Below are 20,890 nucleotides of genomic sequence, written 5' to 3'. Positions count from 1 at the left end.
GAGCTTGAATTTTGCATCATTTCAGGGTTGATTTGTGGTGAGTTTTGTTTGTTATTGGTGAGATCTACTGTGCTTCCCTTCACTACGGTTGTAGATGGTTTTGCATATCCATTTGCAGGGGAGACCCAACAAACCAATGCGGTTTGCATTCGTTCACCCTATTAGCATGGTAGACACATTTGCACTATCAAGTGGAACAATCGCATGGGGGGTAAGGACTGTTATTGGGAAAGACCGGAGTGCTTCAAATCCGTTGGCTTTGCCAAATATTGTGGCATCCAGATTTGCAACTATGATTATGGATTTAACTCAGTCCAGGGATTTCACAAAGTTGTTAATTGGAGCTTATGTTCACTCCTTTGCCTCTTGGGAAGAATTGATTTCCTAGTTGGATAAGTATGATATGTTCAGTGGGGACATATGGTGGGGAGGCTTTATGAACAAGGATTATTTCCTATTTGATACCACCCCCATAGTAGTTTGCATCTCCTTCATTTTGGGCATAAGTTGTTCTTCCCCTCAACCTTTTCTTTTCTGGGTGCAACGACAATTGGAGAACCATTGATGTCAATAGTAGTGGCTAAGTTTTCAGCTTTGTGGGTCTTGAGGGAGTATGCAATGTTCAACCCCTATGGACGTCCGACCTCCTTCCCACTTCCAAGCGAAGCAACTTACTCTTAGGAATCAAGAACAATATAGCATCCAAAATTTGCCAAGTTTATTGGGATTTCCAGTCGACAAGTTAGGGATAGTGATTTACCTTCTGCAAGTTCATGTTCTCGGTGGTGATTATCAACTGGGCATTATGTATAGTTTTTTTGAAACAAAATTGTATGGGGGAAAGGTTATATTGTCTTACTTCCTCTGTTCATGCTGATTTTTGTACTCTCTATTCAGCATGTTTTCTTGGGTCATCCAAAGAATGTGGGTGTCCATTTTGGATTGTATCTATCTAGAGTTAGTAGGTTGTTCATTAGTATCTTAAAGTGTAATACCTATGTAATCCATATTTTATTACTAATATATTATAGGCTATGGCCTTTCGCTCAAAAAAAATGAAAAATTAAGAAACTTACTTGCGATAAAAGTTTGTTGCAAGAGTTTGAAGGTGTGGTGATGTATGGCCATTGAGGTACCACCAAGCATGAGCATCCTTCTTATATTTGTCACGAAGAGTGGAATACAAAATGAGCAAACTCACTTGTCATTAAATCCTCCATTTCGGAATCGGGGAAGAGTTTAATAAGTGTTGTCCTAAACCCTTCACTGACTTTTGAATCTCTATATGGTGGTACCCTTGATGGCTTAGCAAGCATTTCATCACTATAAAATTTGGGAGTCATTGCAAATGCAAGAAGATGTAGTGGGGTGGTTATTTTTTTCCACCACTCAACACAAATTGACTACACCTCTTTGAAGAAAGTTTCTTCGGGATCTTGCTCTTTTGCATTGATGATGACTTTCATTTGCTCAATCATCGAGTCAATGCCATCGTATACCTCTCCCAAGCATGGGTGATCCATGTCAATCTAACGGATCATACTCATGATGGGCTCAGTGAAACTCGAAAGATATTCCACTCGTTCCCACCAAGTGTCATCTAGGATCATGTGCTTTACATTTGTTGCCCTTCCACTATTGGATTGCCTCCATAGAGACCAACTTTGACTAATTACCATGCTAGCAAGTGGCTCTCGCACCTTCACAAGTCGCCTCAAGACAATTGTGTTGGATGCAAATCGAGTCTCAACAACCTATTCAAAAATTAAAAATGAAAATTAAAATACAAAGAAGACATGATCAAATTAAAAAAATAATTTAGTGATTACTAAAGTGAAATGTAAATTTTTAAAATCGAAGTGTTTCAATTACCTTTAGCAACTCCAACTGTGAAAATGATCTGAAAATGGCCTGTGACATGCTATGGTTTGTGATGAACATTTGGATCTCTTCAGCCTCAACATAGATTTGTTTGATCATTTGTAGCATGAGTTTGAGAGTGGACAGCACAAGGTGTCCGATATATATGTTCAAACCGTGTCTCAATCAACATACCTGCAACTCTACAATTCTTTGCATTGTCCGTTATTACTTGGACAACATTTTGAGGTCCCACATCCTGAATGCATTGTATAAGGATGTTAGCAATAAATTGTGCATCCTTCACTTGTCCCTCACAATCCACAACTTCAAAACACATTGCCCCTTTAGGGCACATTGCAATTACATTAAGTAATGGCTGATTTTTGGTATCCTTCCATCCATCAGAAATGATGGACACCCCTGTTTGTTTCCACGAATTTCTAATGGGAGCCAATGCATTGTCTATGCTTTTTACCTCCTTTGCTAGTAAGGTGCTACGCACCTTCTCATAACCTGGCCCTGTGCACCCTTGTGGAGCCTCATTTACCTTTCTCAACATATCCTACCAATATGGTGATCGTACCACATTAAATGACAAACTATTTGCATATAGACATCTTCCAATGGATTGATTTGCAATCTCTCTAGCATCATTCTTAAATGCTCTCTCTAATGGTCCCTTGCTTCTCTTCACAATAACAGGTTCTTCTTCATCAATTGTGCCCAAGATTGGGTGGCTCTCTACCATGATATTAGGAAAATTACTATGAGATGGAGAAGTAGGGGGCCTCTTTGATCTACTTCCTCTTCCTCTCAATAAAGGATGGCTTGAGGCATTACCAACTCTTGCATCTGCTTCTTCTTACTCTCTAATATATCCTGCTATATGTTGAGGTGGCAACCCATTTCTTTCCTTTCCTGGAGATGGTTTGATTCCTTGTTGGGGAATGGCACAAAAATGGGCTTTGACATGGCTGTAGGAGCTAGTTTTTTTCAAATCACAAAATTTGCATATCCAATTAAATGTTCCACCACCTTTTACTTGGTCTATTATTTCGACATATTTCCATAAAGGTGAATTTGGGCCGGCTTTGAAAGTCCGTTGAGTAGAGTTAGCAATCGTTGCCATTATGCTATTTACAACAAGTTAAAAAATAATTATTAAAATTTAATATCAAACAATAAATTATAAATGTTAAATATTTAAATGTAATTTTAAAGTGAAAATGAAATTATTAATGATTATGAAAGTAAACGTATTTACTTACATAATTATCAATAATTTCATTTTCACTTTAAAATTACATTTAAATATTTATCTTTTATTATTATATAAATATAAATCATTGATTAATTAATAAAATTATATTTCACAATTAAATTCCAACTTGCTAAACAAACTGATAAACCTAAACCATAAATCATAAATGATAAACTAATTTTTTATTTGTTTTTTATCGATATAAACTAAAATTATTATAATAATAAACAAATAAAATTATTTATTAATTTAATAAACAAAAAATAAAAAAATAAATATAAATTCTAAAACTTAAGAATAGTACTATAGTTTGTAACAAAATTTTTAAATTTGTGATGAAAAACAAAAAACTTGTGTTCCGTGTCTCTTTCCGTCGTGTTTGCCTTGCTGCCCACGTCTGTTCCTTGCATCGAGCTCTTACCGTGCTGCCCGTGTCTGTTCCTTGCATGTTGTATCTCTTCCCGTCGTGCCTGCCTTGCTGCCCGTGTCTGTTCCTTGCGTCGTGCGTCGCCTTCCATGCAATTCGCGTCTGTTCTTCTCGGAAGCACAGAAAAATCTGAAGAGAAACCTGTATATTTTGATTTAGGGTTAACCCGTTTTCATTCTAAAAGGTGGAAAAAAAACCTTGAAATCCGCATTCGGCGTTGACTCGTCAAAAAACGCCATGGAATTGGGGAAAAAACGTCACGTCATTCCAAATACGTCAAGATTCATGGTTGAAATTGTGGATATGTTTCAGAGGGCAAATGTAGGAACCCTGTTCGATTCCACAGGGATTCCAGTTCGAATCTGAATCTGATTTGAATAATACCCAGATTCAGGTGAAAACCTAGCCGTACCAGTAGCCTAGCCTTTTGCCTAATTGCAAATACTTATAACTTGGTTGAAGTTTTTCTTGTTTGTGATTAAGCAATTCTGTAGACTCTATTTATTTCATATTTTAGTGCTAAACTATACTCTTTCTGCTCTTGTGTGTCTTCTTATCTACCAATAATCATTTTTGTTTCATGGTGTTATTTCTGATGTAACTATAGTCAGTCCAATATTTGTTTATTTTTAGGATTAAATCAATTGTGTTGTGCGATACAGATTATGGCAGCATGTGTAATGTTCCCTTGATTTCTTGTGTTGTTGTAAAAGTATAGAACCCATACCAAAATGAGAGCTTTTTGCTTTACACAAAATGTGGAGTGCTTCATAAATTATTTGTACAACCAATTATACTAGACACATTTTCTTGGGGTCAAGCTGAGCAAGGGCAGAGCTTTTGTTTTCTATGGAGTGATTGCATACAGTTTTACAAAAGTAAGTTTGAAACATTGTGTATGGCATCATTTTGTGCATTACAACAGATTTGCCAATGCCCTGTTTCTTTATCTCGACTTGAAGTGTTGAACTTAGCTGGAAATCGCTTGACAGATGCCTCTGCTCGCCATCTTGCCACCATTATTGAAGATTGCAAAGGTAAAGAAAAGCTTTTCATTTTCTTTGTTTATATTATCAACTCAGGCCATTGTTTCTTGTTTGTAAGCACATAATATTTGAGATTCTTTATTTTTATTTTGCTAATAGGAAAGCACAAAAAACTGGTTATTCATATTTCAGTAGCAAGCTTTATAGAAAATATAGAATAATTTGTTGGTTCCCTCCTTATTATCTAGCTTTGGCAATTTTGAATTTGGAGGGTTGCTCTCTCACCAGCAGAACCGTTCATAGGATTTCCAGTGCATTGCCTTTGGAGTCAGGACTTGTCAAACTATCAATTGGTAAATATTGCTTTTGAAATCATTTCCACAATTTAATTCAGGCTGAACTTTTAAAAACTATTTCTCTAATTTTGCATGTAACTTTTTAATTCAAGGGATAAGGTTTCAGTTTCATTTTTTATTTTAGTGCATTTCTTGATGCTGAAGTAAACTTCCAGTGCATGATTGCTTTTCAAGTACATTTCTAGTATATTGGGTTTTGGGCTTAAAATAGTTTTCTTCTTGAACTAATTATTTTTGTTGAATCTTACACAACTCATTGAATATATTAGACAGTTTTATATTGATTGTAGCTTGTATCTGTGTATTCCAAATGATATTTTTAGAACAGTCATTTAGCTGCTAGTAATAATAATGGTGAACATGGCCTCAATGAATTTAAAATGCTTTGGAATCCTGCAGGTAAAAATCACATTTATGGAAATTGCATATCAGATCTGCTGAAGAAGCTGTCTAAGCTAGAAAGGTATCTTTATGTGTATTATAATTGAATCTTTACAGGTGATAAAGCATAAACTGTAGGTTCAAATTAGATCTTTATATGATAAATTCATTCGGACAGATGTTCCATTTTTACCATTTACATGTGCAAATGCATGTGTTTAGTTTTTCAGATCTTGACTTGACAAATGTGGAGTTGAATAAAACTTCAATAGATAGCCTTTGCCACCTTCTTCAAACATCATCTAGTATTGCTTCACTGGTGATTCAAGGCACAAACATTGGAAAGGTGAGATAAGCAATTTTTTATTTGACAAAGTAAAATAACTGGTAAAGAATTAGGTTTCTAATATTGCTGAATTTAATGCTGTCTTGCAGGATGGAGCTTTAAAATTAAGTGAAACCTTGGCAGAACGAGCAATGGCAGTTACAGTGCTTGATATGTCTTTTTGTGGGATTGGTCTTCATGGTGGAGAAAAACTTTTCAATGACCTCAGTTTACATGAAGGCCTTCTTCAGTTGAATTTGAGTGGGAATCCACTTGAGGAAAGGGTTAGTCTATTTCACCTTCCCATGCAATTCAGGCAATATTTCCTTCTCTAATTATTGGTTGCTCAAGAACTTTTACTGAACATATTTTTTGTGTATATGGATTTTAAATATCTTACCGAACCTTTCACGATATGCAAATATGCATATTGGAAAAGATGCTCAAACTTGTTAAAGGAAGTTTTTGGGTCCAAATTAAAAAACACACTGCATTATTTTCCCTCAAAAGCGCCAATAACTAGTAATTTTTCTTCTTTTTGTGTCTTTGTCATTTAGGTTATCAGGACATATAAACAGAAATTATATTTTCAGGATAAGATTTTAAATATTTACTAGTGCATCTTCATGATAGACTAAGGATATCCAGTAATATGATAAAGAAACACTATGGATGCCTCTTTGAACCATTGAACAACACTTGAGGACACTATTGATAAAGGCCAAAAGTCGAAGAAAAAATATTTTATGGTTGCTATTATGCAATTTTTTCAGTTGCACTACTGAAACTTTTAACCTATGTTACCCCGAGTTTCCAGGACGGGGACGGTAGAGAACGGGGGTATGGGTTTCCGGGACGGTGATTTTTTTTTTCCAATTTGTGGACGGCTATATAAAAATAGGAAAAATTAAAATATATAGGGAAATTTAAAATATTCATATGAAAGCATGGATAAAGCATGCACATATACATTATAGAGCCTTAACATATAAGAACTAGCAGAGTTATGCCAAATTTGTGTAAAATTGAGAGTCAAAGTCAAATTGGTTATAGAATTTATTGTCAAAATTCAATGTCAATATGCAGAATTTATGGGGACGTCCCCTAGGAGTCCCTTGTCCCCGGGACGGGGATACCTGAAAAAAATACTGGGGACGCGTCCCCGGGTATTGTAGCTTTTAACCGCATGTGTACAATTTATACGACAACATTGAACCCCAACTTAATTAGCCATTAATGGTATCTATAGTGGACAAAGATTTTTTTTTTTTTTTTAAAGCTATGCCTGGTAAACTTTTTAACGTGACTGGTGACGTTGGCACAACACACCCTCCGGCTCCACGTGAACGCTTTTGACCTGGAGCTATGAACCAGTGAGGTCACAAACGGGGGACCTCATCCCCACACTTGTTCAAATCCGTGAGCACAACGACCCAGCGAAGGCACAAGGCCTTGCGAGCACAGTGGCCCAGCAGGGATTTGAACCTTGGTGGCCGCTTCACCAACGACGTGTTTTAACCGCAACACTACATGTCCGAAGATGTGGATAAAGATGTTAATGTCTGTTGGGGTATGGATTGGATGTGACTATGCTGATGTGGATATCACATGAAATTTATCAAGTATCTCTGCCATGTCTTTGGCAAATATGCTGGATACAAATATTATAGGTATAACACAAAATGTTTGGTATTGTAGTTTTACCCTTTTTTTTTTTTGCTTCTGAAGATTTTCACTGTTTTCCAGATTTCTGATTTTTTCACAATTATTTGCCCTCTTTGCATTTTTTTCATATTATTTTTTCTACCTTCGTAGAAAAAATGTGAATGATTTTTAGAACATATGCCAAAGGAAAACAAATATGCCTTGTGGGTGAGTAACGAGACTAGAGCAATTACCAAGGGTAGACGATGCTTTAGGGTATGACATTTGTGAAGGTTGAATTACAAGATGGCACACACCCTGTAGATAAATGTCATGTCCCCTCTCTGAAGATTATATATATAAAGCCTAATTGAAATAATTATTTTTTAATTAGTATAATAATTATTTGAAATTTATTAAATATTATTATTTAATTAATATTTATATATAAAGATATAATATATAATTTATATTTATTAAATATTAATATTAATTTCATATTTATCAAATAATATTATAAATTTTGCAATGTTATATTATTGACAAAATAACAAAGTAATTAGAAAACAAATATAATAATAAATTAAATTCAGAAAAACTATTCAATAAAAATAATATAAAATAGAATAGCAATCATCCTAATCAATAAATAAAGTTAATTATTAAACTAAATATAAGTAAACTGCTGGTGTCAGAGTTGTCCCCTCACAAAAGACAGTGATATTCAGTAATATAATCAAAACTAGTCATCACTTAGCACCAATTGAAGGGAGACATCAAAAGAATACTGATTAAGGACTTTATCAAACCCATTGTCTAGTTAATCAAATACTTGATTATATTAATCAAGTAATTACTGTGTTACAAATGATCATGAAAGAGTTCGATGTCATATATAATAATCACACTGATAGCAATCGATGATTATCTGGTAGCAGTCTTTGGAGATAATTAAAGAAGTTATTAGATAACGTTTTATCAACATCAATCACTATAATTAATACAGAAACTCATGAAGATCTCTTAGGTATCGATCATACACAGTGATGGACGAAGATTAGTAGGTTACGATTCAAAGATATGATATGGCAGATGGTTAGAGATAGCTAATCGATAATGTCAATGATTCTACCAATCTTACGTGGCTAAGGAGGTGCGGTTTGAGAACATAAATAGATTCAGATTAGCATCGAACATCACTAGTTATAAGACTACGATTATAAGAAACACCGTTAAGGATAAGTTGATAACAGGGATCAATTAGACAACAGCCATAATGGAAGACTAAACGAGTAGTCATGAAGAGGTACGATATTAAGAAATATTAATTAATCCTTGACAAAGGATACTTCTACTCCTGATAAGATACAACCTTTCGATACCCAAGGATATTTAATGGTGGAATTGGTATCTCTTTCAGGGATATAATATATTGGATAGTTTTATATACTGTTTCCTATCACAGTTTGAAGAACCGAGAGGAGGAATATAATCATCACAAGAAGATCATACGAAGAAGAAGATTATCTTATGCAGTTGGTATGAAAAGTAGTAAGATGCAAATTTGAATGAGTGCATCGGGTATGATTTCAAAGGCAGCCATTATGAGATCGTTCTTTGCACTGTAGCCTTATCAGTATAACATTAGAATGCTGCAAGATTATAATTCTCCGTCTGAAATAGCAACCATATCTCTTTAAGCGATATTACCATATTAGACATTGCATGTACTAAAGTATAATGTCTGTGTAATGTCCCTACTTTGAAATAGAATTTAATAATAAAATTAAAACATTAAATTAAAATATAAAATAATATAATTAAATATGATTAATTAAAAATTAATTAAGTTAATGAAAAGTCAATAGACATGAAAGGAAAAGTCGTGACTCCCTCAACAATGAGATATAAAAGGGAGAAGAAAACCTCATTTGAGAGGGGGGGATAATTTGGGAATGAGAAGTGCAGATCTGATTTAAATAATAAGTGCAGATTTGATTATGAAAGGCTGTGTCCCTTTCAAAGGGTAGAAATAATGAAGAGATGCACTCTTTCAAAGGGTGCTAATGGTGAAAGGGTATGTCTCTTGCCAAAGGGCATACATGATGAAGAAGTGTGACCTTTTCCTCAAATTGAGAGATATAAAGGGAAGGAATCAAAAGCATCTAGTGACATCACCATTGATCAGATCAGATCAGAATTGTTATCAAGTTATAGGCAGTAACATTTGTGTTCTTGGTGGTATGCATGGAGATGTGCTTAATATGTATGCTTAGTACATGAAGCTTGATAAAGTTGATATCCAGAATCTAGTAACAATATTGTTATAAACTGCAATATGTATGACAGTCATACTTAATTTCATATATATTTATGATACATGAGAAGTTAGTGTACTTATAGTCTAAATCATGTTATTACTGTCAGTATTTAAGAAGATGGGGATGAGATGTTCCAAAGAGGGGCAGTGTAAATCCAAGCAATAGTATAAGTCCCAAGATAGGGTGGGGATCAGCGACCCATAAGCCTTGAGGGTATAGACCCAAGATAGGTAAGGGCTTGGATCTATAAACTTTGAGGGAACCTATTATAGTTGGTCTCTAAGCGCTTTGGTAACATACGTAAACCCTTCTCCCTTAAAACTGAAGTAGTAACAGGATCTGATATCTATATTAATAATGATATTAATCATCTAATGAGGAAAATAGATAAGCACTTGTTAATAACTAATTGAAGAATATCAATCAATTCTAATATGTTGAAATAGATCAGGTAGGGGACATTACAATAAATAATACCAATAAACATATGTAGAAGAAGCAATATTGAGTCTTAGATACAATATAAAGAAAAAACAACATTCTCACAATATAATAAGAGAATTCACCTTGGGAAACCCTTTTTTTGAAAAAACCTAGTAAAAACATTTGTTGTATAATTCAATCATTCACAATAAAATAATATATTTTGCACTTGTTGCCATGAAGTTAAATAGTTCATTTTACAAATTATACATTCTAATATAAAGGATATTGGTTCGCAAAAGCTATGAAGACTTATTAAGAGAAGGATGCTTAACTGATCACATGAGTCCCATTTCACCTTGAATAGTTAAATTAAGATCAAAATTTGGAAAACCTTTGTCTTCAACAATTGAAATGATGTGATAATGTTAGGATGCTTGAACACGAAGGAACTTTCTCAACATTTGTTTTTACCTTTTTCCAAGAGAATAATTATTGTGTTTCCACTCAACACCATTCTCCCATAAAGATTCATGACCCCTCTAGGCTGCCCCTTCTTGCCTATCATCAAACAACATGAAGTTTTTTCGATCCTTGATGATGCGGCACTTGTTTGCACTTAGGTCATAATCCATTTTGCGGATAGACATGTAATGGATGCCAACATAATTCCATTTTCTCTCAAAGGATCAACATCCACAACAATTTCATTAACAAACTTGGAATTAACAACAAACTCTAATAGGTTGTCTACTAACAAGCAAATTAGCACCTTCATCATCCAACCCAAAGCGTAAAGAATGAGATGTTGATAAGTTTCTATACCAATCAATTCTTGAGACATGAGGTTAGCTTGTTTAAAAGAATAAATTGAGTGTGCCAATTTCACACCCTTACCTTGAATCTTGATGGTAACCATTGCTTCTTGCTTGAACAAACTTTTTTAGTAGTGCAATTAATTCTAGAATCCGCCTCCAAGATACATTCATAATCTTTTATTTCCGTAGCTATCCTTTTACCTTTCTTATCTTACTCATGAGGGTTCTCAAGGTATGATTTTTGACAAGATGAGTTTGTATGACCATCTTTAACAAAATGGTAATAATGTAGTGCACACTTCTTGGTACTTGTTGAATTCACCTTCTTTGTGTTGGCTTTAGCTCTACTTATCCTTGGAGAGGAAGGGAAACTATGTACCTCAAGATAGTGAGAATGGGCACATGCTTAATGGACATCCACTTGCTTTGATTTCAACATGGGCCTTAAAGGTACATAGAAAGGCATCCAATGTTACTTCATCAATCCATCTTTATCTTGCACATCTTTCTCCATTTGGACAACCCTTCAACAAAATTCAGTAGTGTATTTTTACATACAGTCCATCTTCTTGTTTCAAACATTGCCATTCCATACATTTTTCCTTTCTATGAAAAACAGGATAAAATTGTTTCCTAATCAACTTTTTAAATTGATCCCATGAACTAATTACAATGCTGGTCAGGATTAAATTTAGTAGGGTTTGGCATCTATATTTTGTGTTTTACAATTACTTCACCTTCCACGCATTAGTTTAATTGTCTATTTCCTAAGTTTATCTGATTGGGGATGTTACATTACTTGTTTCATGGAAAGAGCAAAATTTATTTGTGTTTTCTCTTTCGTGTTGGCCTTGAAATTGTTGAGCTTTAACTTTGTTGGAACTATATTTTTACGTTGCTGATATCAATAGCTTTTTTTATAACAAAGCCTCAATGAGACTTGAAACCGTGGGTTTGATGGTTTCTTTTCTAATTACTCTTGTGGTGATCATGTCGTCTTTGAGCTTGATTGCTCAAGTTTGGGCTTCTTCTCTTTGTTCTGCCAAGTTTTCTGGACCAGGGGACATGTTTCAGAGGTGGGAATTTTTTAGGCCAATTTTGGGGATGCCTATATATATATATTTTAAAAATATAGGGAAATTTCAGATTTTCATATGATAACGATAAAGTTGCAAATGTAATCATATTGACACATACATTATAAAATCAAAAGTAAACACAACAATAGAGTTCACATGAGAGTTGAACAAATTAATAGTAATACTTAATTGCTTGCATAATTCATTTTAATGTGCATATAATATAAATTGAAAAATAGTAATACTGCATGCACTAAAATGCTCAAATGCTGCAACTTTACACTACAAATGTCAAAATGACAAAGTCACAAATTTCATAAATTGTAAAACATAGTAATTGAAAGTATGATGGCTGCCTCTAATCGGCATTTGCCAACATTGCATCAAAATTAGAGTTTGAGTCATTGCCACCATGAGGGGCTAACTCATCTAATGGAGCTCCAACCAATTCCTCCTATATAGCCTCATCAATTTGGGCGGCATCCTCTGGGTCAACATCTTGTAAGAAGATGGAGGCTGTCGATACTCTAAGTTTTGATGATCTTTGGTCGCAAAGCACTATGCATGATTTCCAGTTTCTCTACACGTCTAAAGGTCAATCTATTCCTCTTGATAGAGTGAATAAAGTTGTATGTAGATCAATTCCTTTATGTAGTAAAGGAACTAGCAACTTGTGAAAGGAGGCAAAAAATAAATTACTAATTAGGACATTCGGTTTTTTAATTTTATGATTAAATAAATGTTCGACAGTAATTAATAAACTATGTTAGTATATTACTTGTAAAAGGAAGTGAGCAACAAGTGTCCTCAACTTTGGTGCATCTTTCCTATGTCATGTCCATCATCCAATGGGATCCCTTTGAGCTAATGTAGCTCTATCTATCTCACCTTTGGTTTGTCGAATGTTGGACGAGAGTTAGTAAAGGCAAGCCATTGTGTGCAAAGTCAACTTGACTTCTTAATTGAATACATTTTTCTAGGGGCCTTCATAAACCCTTCTTTCACCTCTTCATCATCACAAGGAGGCAACCTACTAGGTCTTGGTGCATACCATTTGGGATTGAGAGCAAAGGCTGCCATATGAAGCAAGGTGTTCATAGTGTTCCATTGTCGCATCACAGTGGGCTTAATTTCTTGCTCATATAATCCCAAATTGTTGAATTTTGCAACACAAGCCTACAGGATCAAACGACAAACAAGAACGCCTTCCACAAGAGAGAGTTGCACAAACGAATCCTATATTACTCAAAAGCAAAGCATACACAATGAATTACAACTGTACAATGAGGTGCTTATAAAGAAAGCATAGAGTTAAATTTAGGAGAATAAAAGTGCAAACATGAGGAGCTAAATAAAGCTCAACTCTAGCTAAACTAGATGCATATCTAAAATAAACACTCCTAAGTGAACTTAAGCAAAAAAGCATAACTAGTTGTAAAAAAGTAACTAATAGCTAAATATGCTCTAACACATCCCCCTTAAGTGAAACTTAGGGTGAGTAAAAAATTCTAAATGCATGAATGCAAAAATGGGTCCCGACAACAAAAGGCTTGATTAGATACCCATGTACAAACCAATGAAGTCTCTCTAAGCGGAGAAAAGGAGAAAAACCACATGGGAAAAAACCAGAGTTACCCGAGGACGCATCCCTGACCTGAAAACCCCTGTCCCCATCCCGGGGACGTTTCGGGGACTTGGGGACGGCCATGGGACGTTTCCCCCCGTCCCCAAATTGCCCTGTATTTTGAGGGGACGTCCCCGAAACGGGGGGACGCCTGCCCTAGCTCTGGGGGATGTCCGTACGTCTCGGGGACGACTGGGATGTCCCCAATCTGTCCCGGGGACGGCCAAACGTCCCCCATATCTAAGGCCATTAAAAAATATTAAAAAAATAAAAAAAATTGTATTTTCAATTTTTTAATTTTTTTTTCTAATATAGGCCCCTTATTAATTCAAATTGTTATTAAAAATTAAAAAATTAAAAGATAACATTAATTTAATTCATAATTTTGACAATGAAACTATATGGCAGCAGTGTAGCCTTTGGGCATTTTGACACAGAGATTAGAAAATCGCCAAACTCGGCGAGTTAATAGAAAAATAACACCCAACGCCTTTATTAAAGAATAAGTTTTTTTGGCCTCACGGGGTGCTGCCCCTCGACCCCGCCCTGTATTGCGACAAAGAGCGCGCAAGGGGCGATGCCCCTTGACCCCACCTTGGGGGCATTGCCCCCAAACCCCCGTTGAAAAATATGGGGGGAAACTGTGTCGATAGAAGTAGGGAAAATTTAACCTCTTTGTTTTGACATTTTGTATGTTATTTCTTTAATATCTATTATGATATGCATATTGACAATGTGAATTAATTGAAATTCTGATTTATGAATGCATAATTGCATATTTTCTATTGAGTATTAACAATGTTGTATGTTCAAAATTTACATTCTAAAATGTCTTCAACTGTTCATAGTATCATACACATGCTATATCCATGTTTTATTGTTTTCATATGAATATAATGTATGTATGCATGCTTTATCCATGTTTTCATATGAACATTTAGAATTTTGAAAATTTCCTATATATTTTAAATTTTTCCTATATTTTATATAGCTGTCCCCTTTGCCGTCCCCAAATTTGGCAAAAAAATTTGTCGTCCCGGAAACGCGTCCCGTCGTCCCTTGTCGTCCCCGTCCCGGAAACTTGGGGTAACATTGGAAAAAACCCCTCTCCAAAAGCGAGAAATGTAATGCATGAAAAGAGCATGAACTGCTAAAAAAAGGGTGAAGGACTAAGAAGCATCCAAGAAAATGTCTCGGAAGAATAGGAATGTGAAGCACATCCTTGAAGCACAAAGAAGTTGTAGACAACTGTCGAATGATAATTTCTATAGTGCTAAATGAAGAACCTCCTTTGAAACAAAGATGATGATCATGATCAAGACGACAACAATCTGCATGAGTGCCCCCAACAACACTACTCAAACAATCAGATGGCAAACAAAGGAAAAAACATTTGTTAGTCGATGATACATATGGCACATGAATCTGCTCAAGCGATCCCAATGATATTACTCAACCATGCAAGAGAAAATTGCTAGTTGAAAATATAGATGCCAATAGTTTGAAGAACTGCGGTCAACAACAAAAGATGGAAAGTCACCTCCAAGATGAATCCAAGGAAGCATTAGCAACAATAGTAGAAACCTCCCCATAATGCCTACAAGGGAGAGGCATGAGAGATCCATTGAAATTGTGTGTCACAATGAAGTGCATGAAGGAGAAACTTAATGTGCTCAAGAAAGTACCTGCAACTGAAAAAGGGTGTGCAACTGATGCACACATGCATGAGACAAGAATCATAAGGATTCGATGTTGTCATGGAGGGACACTCATCAGACAAAGGTGTGATGGAAAAAAAAAGGCACCACACAACCCCCCATGGCACTTTATAATATAGTGCATGTACAAAATAAGGCACAATAGAATGTACAAAATCCCCAAAAACCATACACCAAGAGTGACACTTTTTCTCAGTGTGTTTACAACCAATGAAGTGCATGAAAAAGATGCTCAAAATGCCATTTAGGGAAAAGTGCTGCAAATACATGTAGGACAACCCAAGAGAAGCCATCCACTCCAGACAAAAAGTTTCCAAGAGCCAAAAAGACCAAGTGATTAGCCATGAAGTGAAAACACAAAATATTGAATAAAATTTACTTAGAGAAAAATTTGGAAAATCTAACAATTGATTTGAATAGTTGACTTTGAGAGCTTTTTGACAATGTGTAGAAGTCAAAAAATAGAGTTCATATGTACAAGATATGACTGTAGAAGTGTGAAACTGAAGGCTGACTTTGGAGGCTTGGTACGCAAAAGTGGTGTAGAATTTAATCCACTTGCAGAATTGGATAGCCCTTTGAACTAGCTTTCCAACAATATCTTGTTTTCCCAATTTCGACTCCATATGACTAAGTTATGAGAAAAACGGTGAAGATTGCTTTTTAGGGTTTAGAAGGCTTCAAAGGACCTCAAAAATGAAGAATTTATGAAAAATAGAAACTTTTCGAAAATAGTTTTTTTTGAAAATAGTAGGTTTCTAAAAACTTTCTATTTCCAAAAATAGAAGCTTTCTAGAAATAGTAACTTTCCAAAAACAAAAAATTGTCGAAAACAAAAGCTTTTTGAAAATGGAAATTTTCTGAAATTTTATTGCAAAGAATTTCTCAATCTTCGATTTCGACAAATTGACAAGCGATTTTATGGTTTTTGGACCTTTTGAGTGCTAGGGTTGTAATATACCTTGTATTATGTTAGTATTCAATATATATGGATATATCCATTCTATTGATTCCTTTAGTTATTTTTGTACATTATTACTATTAAAAGATAAATATCTTTAATGGTTACTAATTATTGTATTATTTACAATTAATATAAATGTTGTATTATATACAATTTATTATTATTAATAATATGGTATTATGAATATGTACATTATATATTATTATTAATAGAATTATTTAATATGTGCATTACCTATATCAAACTAGTTTATTACAAAAGCAACGATCATACTACCAATGCATTGGGTTGTGTTAAGAATAACAAATTTAAATAAAAAAGACATGACTCTAAGGGGGAGTCATATCCTTCAGGAAGGGTCATAGCCAATCAAAGATATTAAATAACTTTGCCCAGCAACACACACACGGAAAACGTAAGAGAGGAGAATATGGGAGAAAGAAGAGGTCAGCATTCACATTGACTGTGAACTCTATGGGTATGAATATAAGGGCTGCTAATAATATCATTTGATGTTGTTTAATAATGTTAATACAATCAATACTATGAATACAATTTTATAAAATTAATAATAATAAAACAAATTAATATTGTTATTAATACAAAGTTGTCTTCGGACATGTAGTGTTGCGGTTAAAACACTTTGTTGGTGAAGCGGCCAACAAGACTCAAATCTCTGTTGGGCCATTGTGCTCGCAAGGCCTTGTGCCTTCGTTGGACCGTTGTGCTTGTGGATTTGAACAAGTGAAGTGTGGGGATGAGGTGCTTTAGTTGTGGCCTCACCGGTTCATATGTCCGGGTCAAAAGCGTTCACGTGGAGTCGGAAGACATGTTGTGCTAGCGTCACCGGTCACGTTAAAATGTTTACCGGGCATAGTTTAAAAAAAATAAAATTGTTATTAATACACAACCAATACAACCATTCATTAACAATTAATTTTAAATTCATATAAGACATAAGAATGTAAAAGAAATCTGAATTTATCATTATAACAAGAAAACATAAAGTTTGGGGTGACCCATGTAGTACAACAGTTAAAACACTTGCTTGGTGAAACTGCCACCAAGGTTCAAATCCTCGCTAGGCTTTTTGGCTCTCAGGATTGGTACTTTTGCTAGTCTGGTGTGTTTGCAGATTTGAACAGCAATAGTTTTTCAGCACCTTAAAAAGAGCCTATTACCGATCAAAAAAGTAAAAGAAAACATAAAGGATAATTAACTTAAATTTAATACTAGTCAAGTTGATGACATTAAAACTGTACCAATATTGATAACATTCATTGCATAAATGATAATACAACATAATGTTGTTAAGAAATATAATTAACAATTAATGTTGTAGTGGACATAAATATTTATTACAACATTTCTAAACATGGTAAGGGGAAGTGTGAGTATTGTGAGAGGGGTACAGTGTATGGACACTCTTCTAGATACACCACCTCAAAGTGGGACAGTCCATAGAGGCCAAAGGACTACAAAGGGTACAGTCTTTGGGTCTAGGAAGAGATGGTTTCTAGGGCACTCTCTGCAATCTTTCCCCTCTTCTCCACCATGGCTCACAATTACAAGAAGTAAAATCATTAAGGTATTAGAATGAGGGGCAAAGGCACCTTATTGCTGAAGTGAATCAATCATAAGAGGTGAGAGGTTGATATGATGGAGGGGAATGGTGTAAAGCCCTCACTAGGTACGCTACCTCATGATGATGGTTAAGGACCACATGAGGCCACAAAGGATAAGTTCTTGTTGTTGGGCCTAGGGTAGAGGATACTTGGGGCACCTCATCACGTCTTCCAACTCAACCCTCGTTATGATTGAGTTCCCATAAATTTGTTGATATCGATTGTGCAGATGTATATATACATATCCTAACCCTAGAATTGGATGCATTTCATGAGTTATATCCACATTGCTGTCTAATCTCATAGCGAATGTTTGCCATATACGGGTAAACGATTAAATGCAGAAAGTAAATGCACATAACATTATGGAAATATATTAAATAACCAGTCTTTGTATTAATTCAACAGTCCATGTACATCAAGTGCTATCACATTACATCTGACACGACTATTATGATGCCACTACGAAAGAAAGGTACGCAATATATAATACCCGAAGGGGTGCGACCAACCGTCGCGTCCAATTGCCCTTCGGGACGACTAACTAACTGACTGCCGTAACTCATTATTACCGACGACAACATAAACATAATATTACAACATAACATAATGATTATTCCCGGCAATAGCGAGTTTAAAAAAGAAAGGCTTATCTCATCCTATTCTTAAATGAAGATTATATCCCTAACTATGTTTGCCCTTGCTCCATTCTGGATTTGTGATTTTATGGCAAGAACTAGGGCATGTACAAAAATGTGACATTACATGGTGACTTCTGTCTTGTGCCAAAGTGCCTAGATTTTTTTGCTACCTTTGAAATTTGCCTTGATTTTCATGCCCTTGGCCAATTCGACCCAATTTGTCAATTACTCCAATTTTGATGAAACAACAAACAATCTTAGGGTTTTCCGACGTTTTGGATGTGATGGCAACCTTTGTTTTGCTCCAAAGCTGATTAAAAGTTGGTCCACTACCCGATCCACAAAAAACAAATTTGGGACCCTGCAACGCTTTTGAGTAAAGAAACCCTCAAAACTTGAGAAGGGGCTTTTTGAATCCATGCTCTGATACCATGTTGAAGTTATAAAGCTCTGCTACCATGTTGAATTTTCTAGCATAATCTTGTAGGATCAAATGACAGACAAGAACACCTTCCACAAGAGAGAGTTGCACAAATGAATGCTATGTTACTCAAAAGCAAAGAATATGGAATGAATTACATTTGTACAATGATGTGCTTATAAATTAAGCACAAAGCTAAATTTAGGAGAACTAAAGTGCAAGCATAAGAAGATAAATAAAACTCAACTCTAAAATGAGGAGCTAATAAAAGCTAAAATAGGTGCACAACTAAAATAAGCACTCCTAAGTGAACTTAAGCAAAAAAGCATAAGTAGTTGTAAAAAAAAAAGTAATAGTTAAATATGCTCTAACACAAAGTAGGATCCCTATTAGAAATTGCTTGCTTCATTTTTCCAAGAATCCTATCAAATGTCTCATAAATCTCTCTGAGATTTGTAGAGTTCGTATCAACATCTAATGTCATCCACAACTGGTGAAATTAAGGAGCAAATAAATCTTCAAACAAAAATTTGAAAAAAGATAAGACAAATAAAATCAGCAATCAAATTATAAATTTAAAATTTACTAATAAAAAGAAAATCAGCAAGTTAAACAATTTTTTTACTTCACATTGGACCACCAATTATCATTAAGAATTTTTTGTTCGATGCTTTCCCCTTCTGTAGTGTTTGCATTGGATCATCCACTCCACTCTGAATTAACCATCATCAACTATAAAGCCTCCTACACCTTAAGCATCCTCTCCAACAAAATAAAATAGCTGGCATAGCTTGTCTCTATGGGCATTAGGATTTCCTGTTGAAACTTAGTAGCTTCGGTAAGATAAATGATTGAATGAGAGACTTCATTTATCTCTCATTCAATCATCTACCTTATTGATATAACTACAATTTAAGTATAGATCTCATGATTAAATAAATGAACATGTTATAACCATCTCATATGCATAATCGATAATATTGATCATGTTGTGATCAGACTGGAATCATAACTACCATAGCTATCATATCATATGATAACTATAATAGTTATCATTCTAAATCACATATTAATACCGAATCATTTAATCATGTTTAACTTATCCCAATCACTTATCGGGTAACTATACATTGCCCCGATTATTAATAACTATCGGCATATGTTAATAGCATGACCGATAGTGATCGGTACAACACACGTTAAAGAGGAAAGACGTGACCAATGATTAACAACACAACACATAAGTAATGTGCTTATATTAATCGAAGGGGTGTCTATGCACCGATCAAGACATGTCTTGATCGGTGAATCATAGGCTATAAGTACGTGCAAATGAAGTGTTGGAGAAACTCTGAAATTATTAATGTCATCTTCAGCAACTTGTGACATAAGAAACAAAAAATATCAGTAAAGAAAATAATAATATACATAACTTCAGACTCAACATAAATTTGAATATCATTTACATGGTATCAGAGCCACGCTGATCGAACCTGAGGCATTCAAATTCGAGAAGTTCAAACTGAAAATATAGACATCATATTTCCCATGGCTAATGCTATCAGATTTGAGGACAGACTTGAAGGAGGCGACAATTTCTCAGCATGGAAGTTCAGAATTAAAATGATTCTAAAAGAAAACAAGGTTGAATCATTTATTAAAGTTGAATCTATAGAACCAGAGGATTAACCTGACAAATCAACATGGATCGAGGGAAATGAAAAAGCTATGAAGATCATAGTAGATGGAGTAAGAAATCACATCATGCCAATAATAACAAAACATGAAACTGCCTATCATATGTTCAAATCACTCGAAAGTGCATTTGAGATAAATAATGCAAGTAGAACCCTGGCTCTAAAAAGAGAAATAAATCATATAAGTATGAACAAAGGGGAGTCAATTAATGCATACTTTATGCAGATATCAGCCCTAAGGGATGAACTGGCAACGCTTGGATATGAGATCCAAAGCAAAGAGCTAACACTCATTGCTCTAGATGGGTTGCCTAGT

General features: G+C 34.8%; 1 protein-coding gene across 1 annotated transcript in view; it reads left to right on the top strand.

Annotated features, from left to right (window-relative positions):
- The window catches only part of LOC131050840 (protein TONSOKU), a 157,045-nt gene that overhangs the window by 127,898 nt on the left and 8,257 nt on the right, over positions 1–20,890 (top strand). The window contains exons 13-17 of the mRNA XM_057985133.2: positions 4,477–4,588; positions 4,786–4,890; positions 5,293–5,356; positions 5,497–5,620; positions 5,710–5,883. Of these exons, the coding sequence (XP_057841116.2) occupies positions 4,477–4,588; positions 4,786–4,890; positions 5,293–5,356; positions 5,497–5,620; positions 5,710–5,883 (579 nt within the window). The remainder of the gene's footprint in view (positions 1–4,476; positions 4,589–4,785; positions 4,891–5,292; positions 5,357–5,496; positions 5,621–5,709; positions 5,884–20,890) is intronic.

This window comes from Cryptomeria japonica, chromosome 11 (genome assembly GCF_030272615.1).
Source record: "Cryptomeria japonica chromosome 11, Sugi_1.0, whole genome shotgun sequence".
Taxonomy (NCBI): Eukaryota; Viridiplantae; Streptophyta; class Pinopsida; order Cupressales; family Cupressaceae; genus Cryptomeria; species Cryptomeria japonica.
The sequence above is the reverse complement of the archived record's forward strand: the minus strand, read 5'-3'. Positions and strand labels throughout refer to the sequence as shown.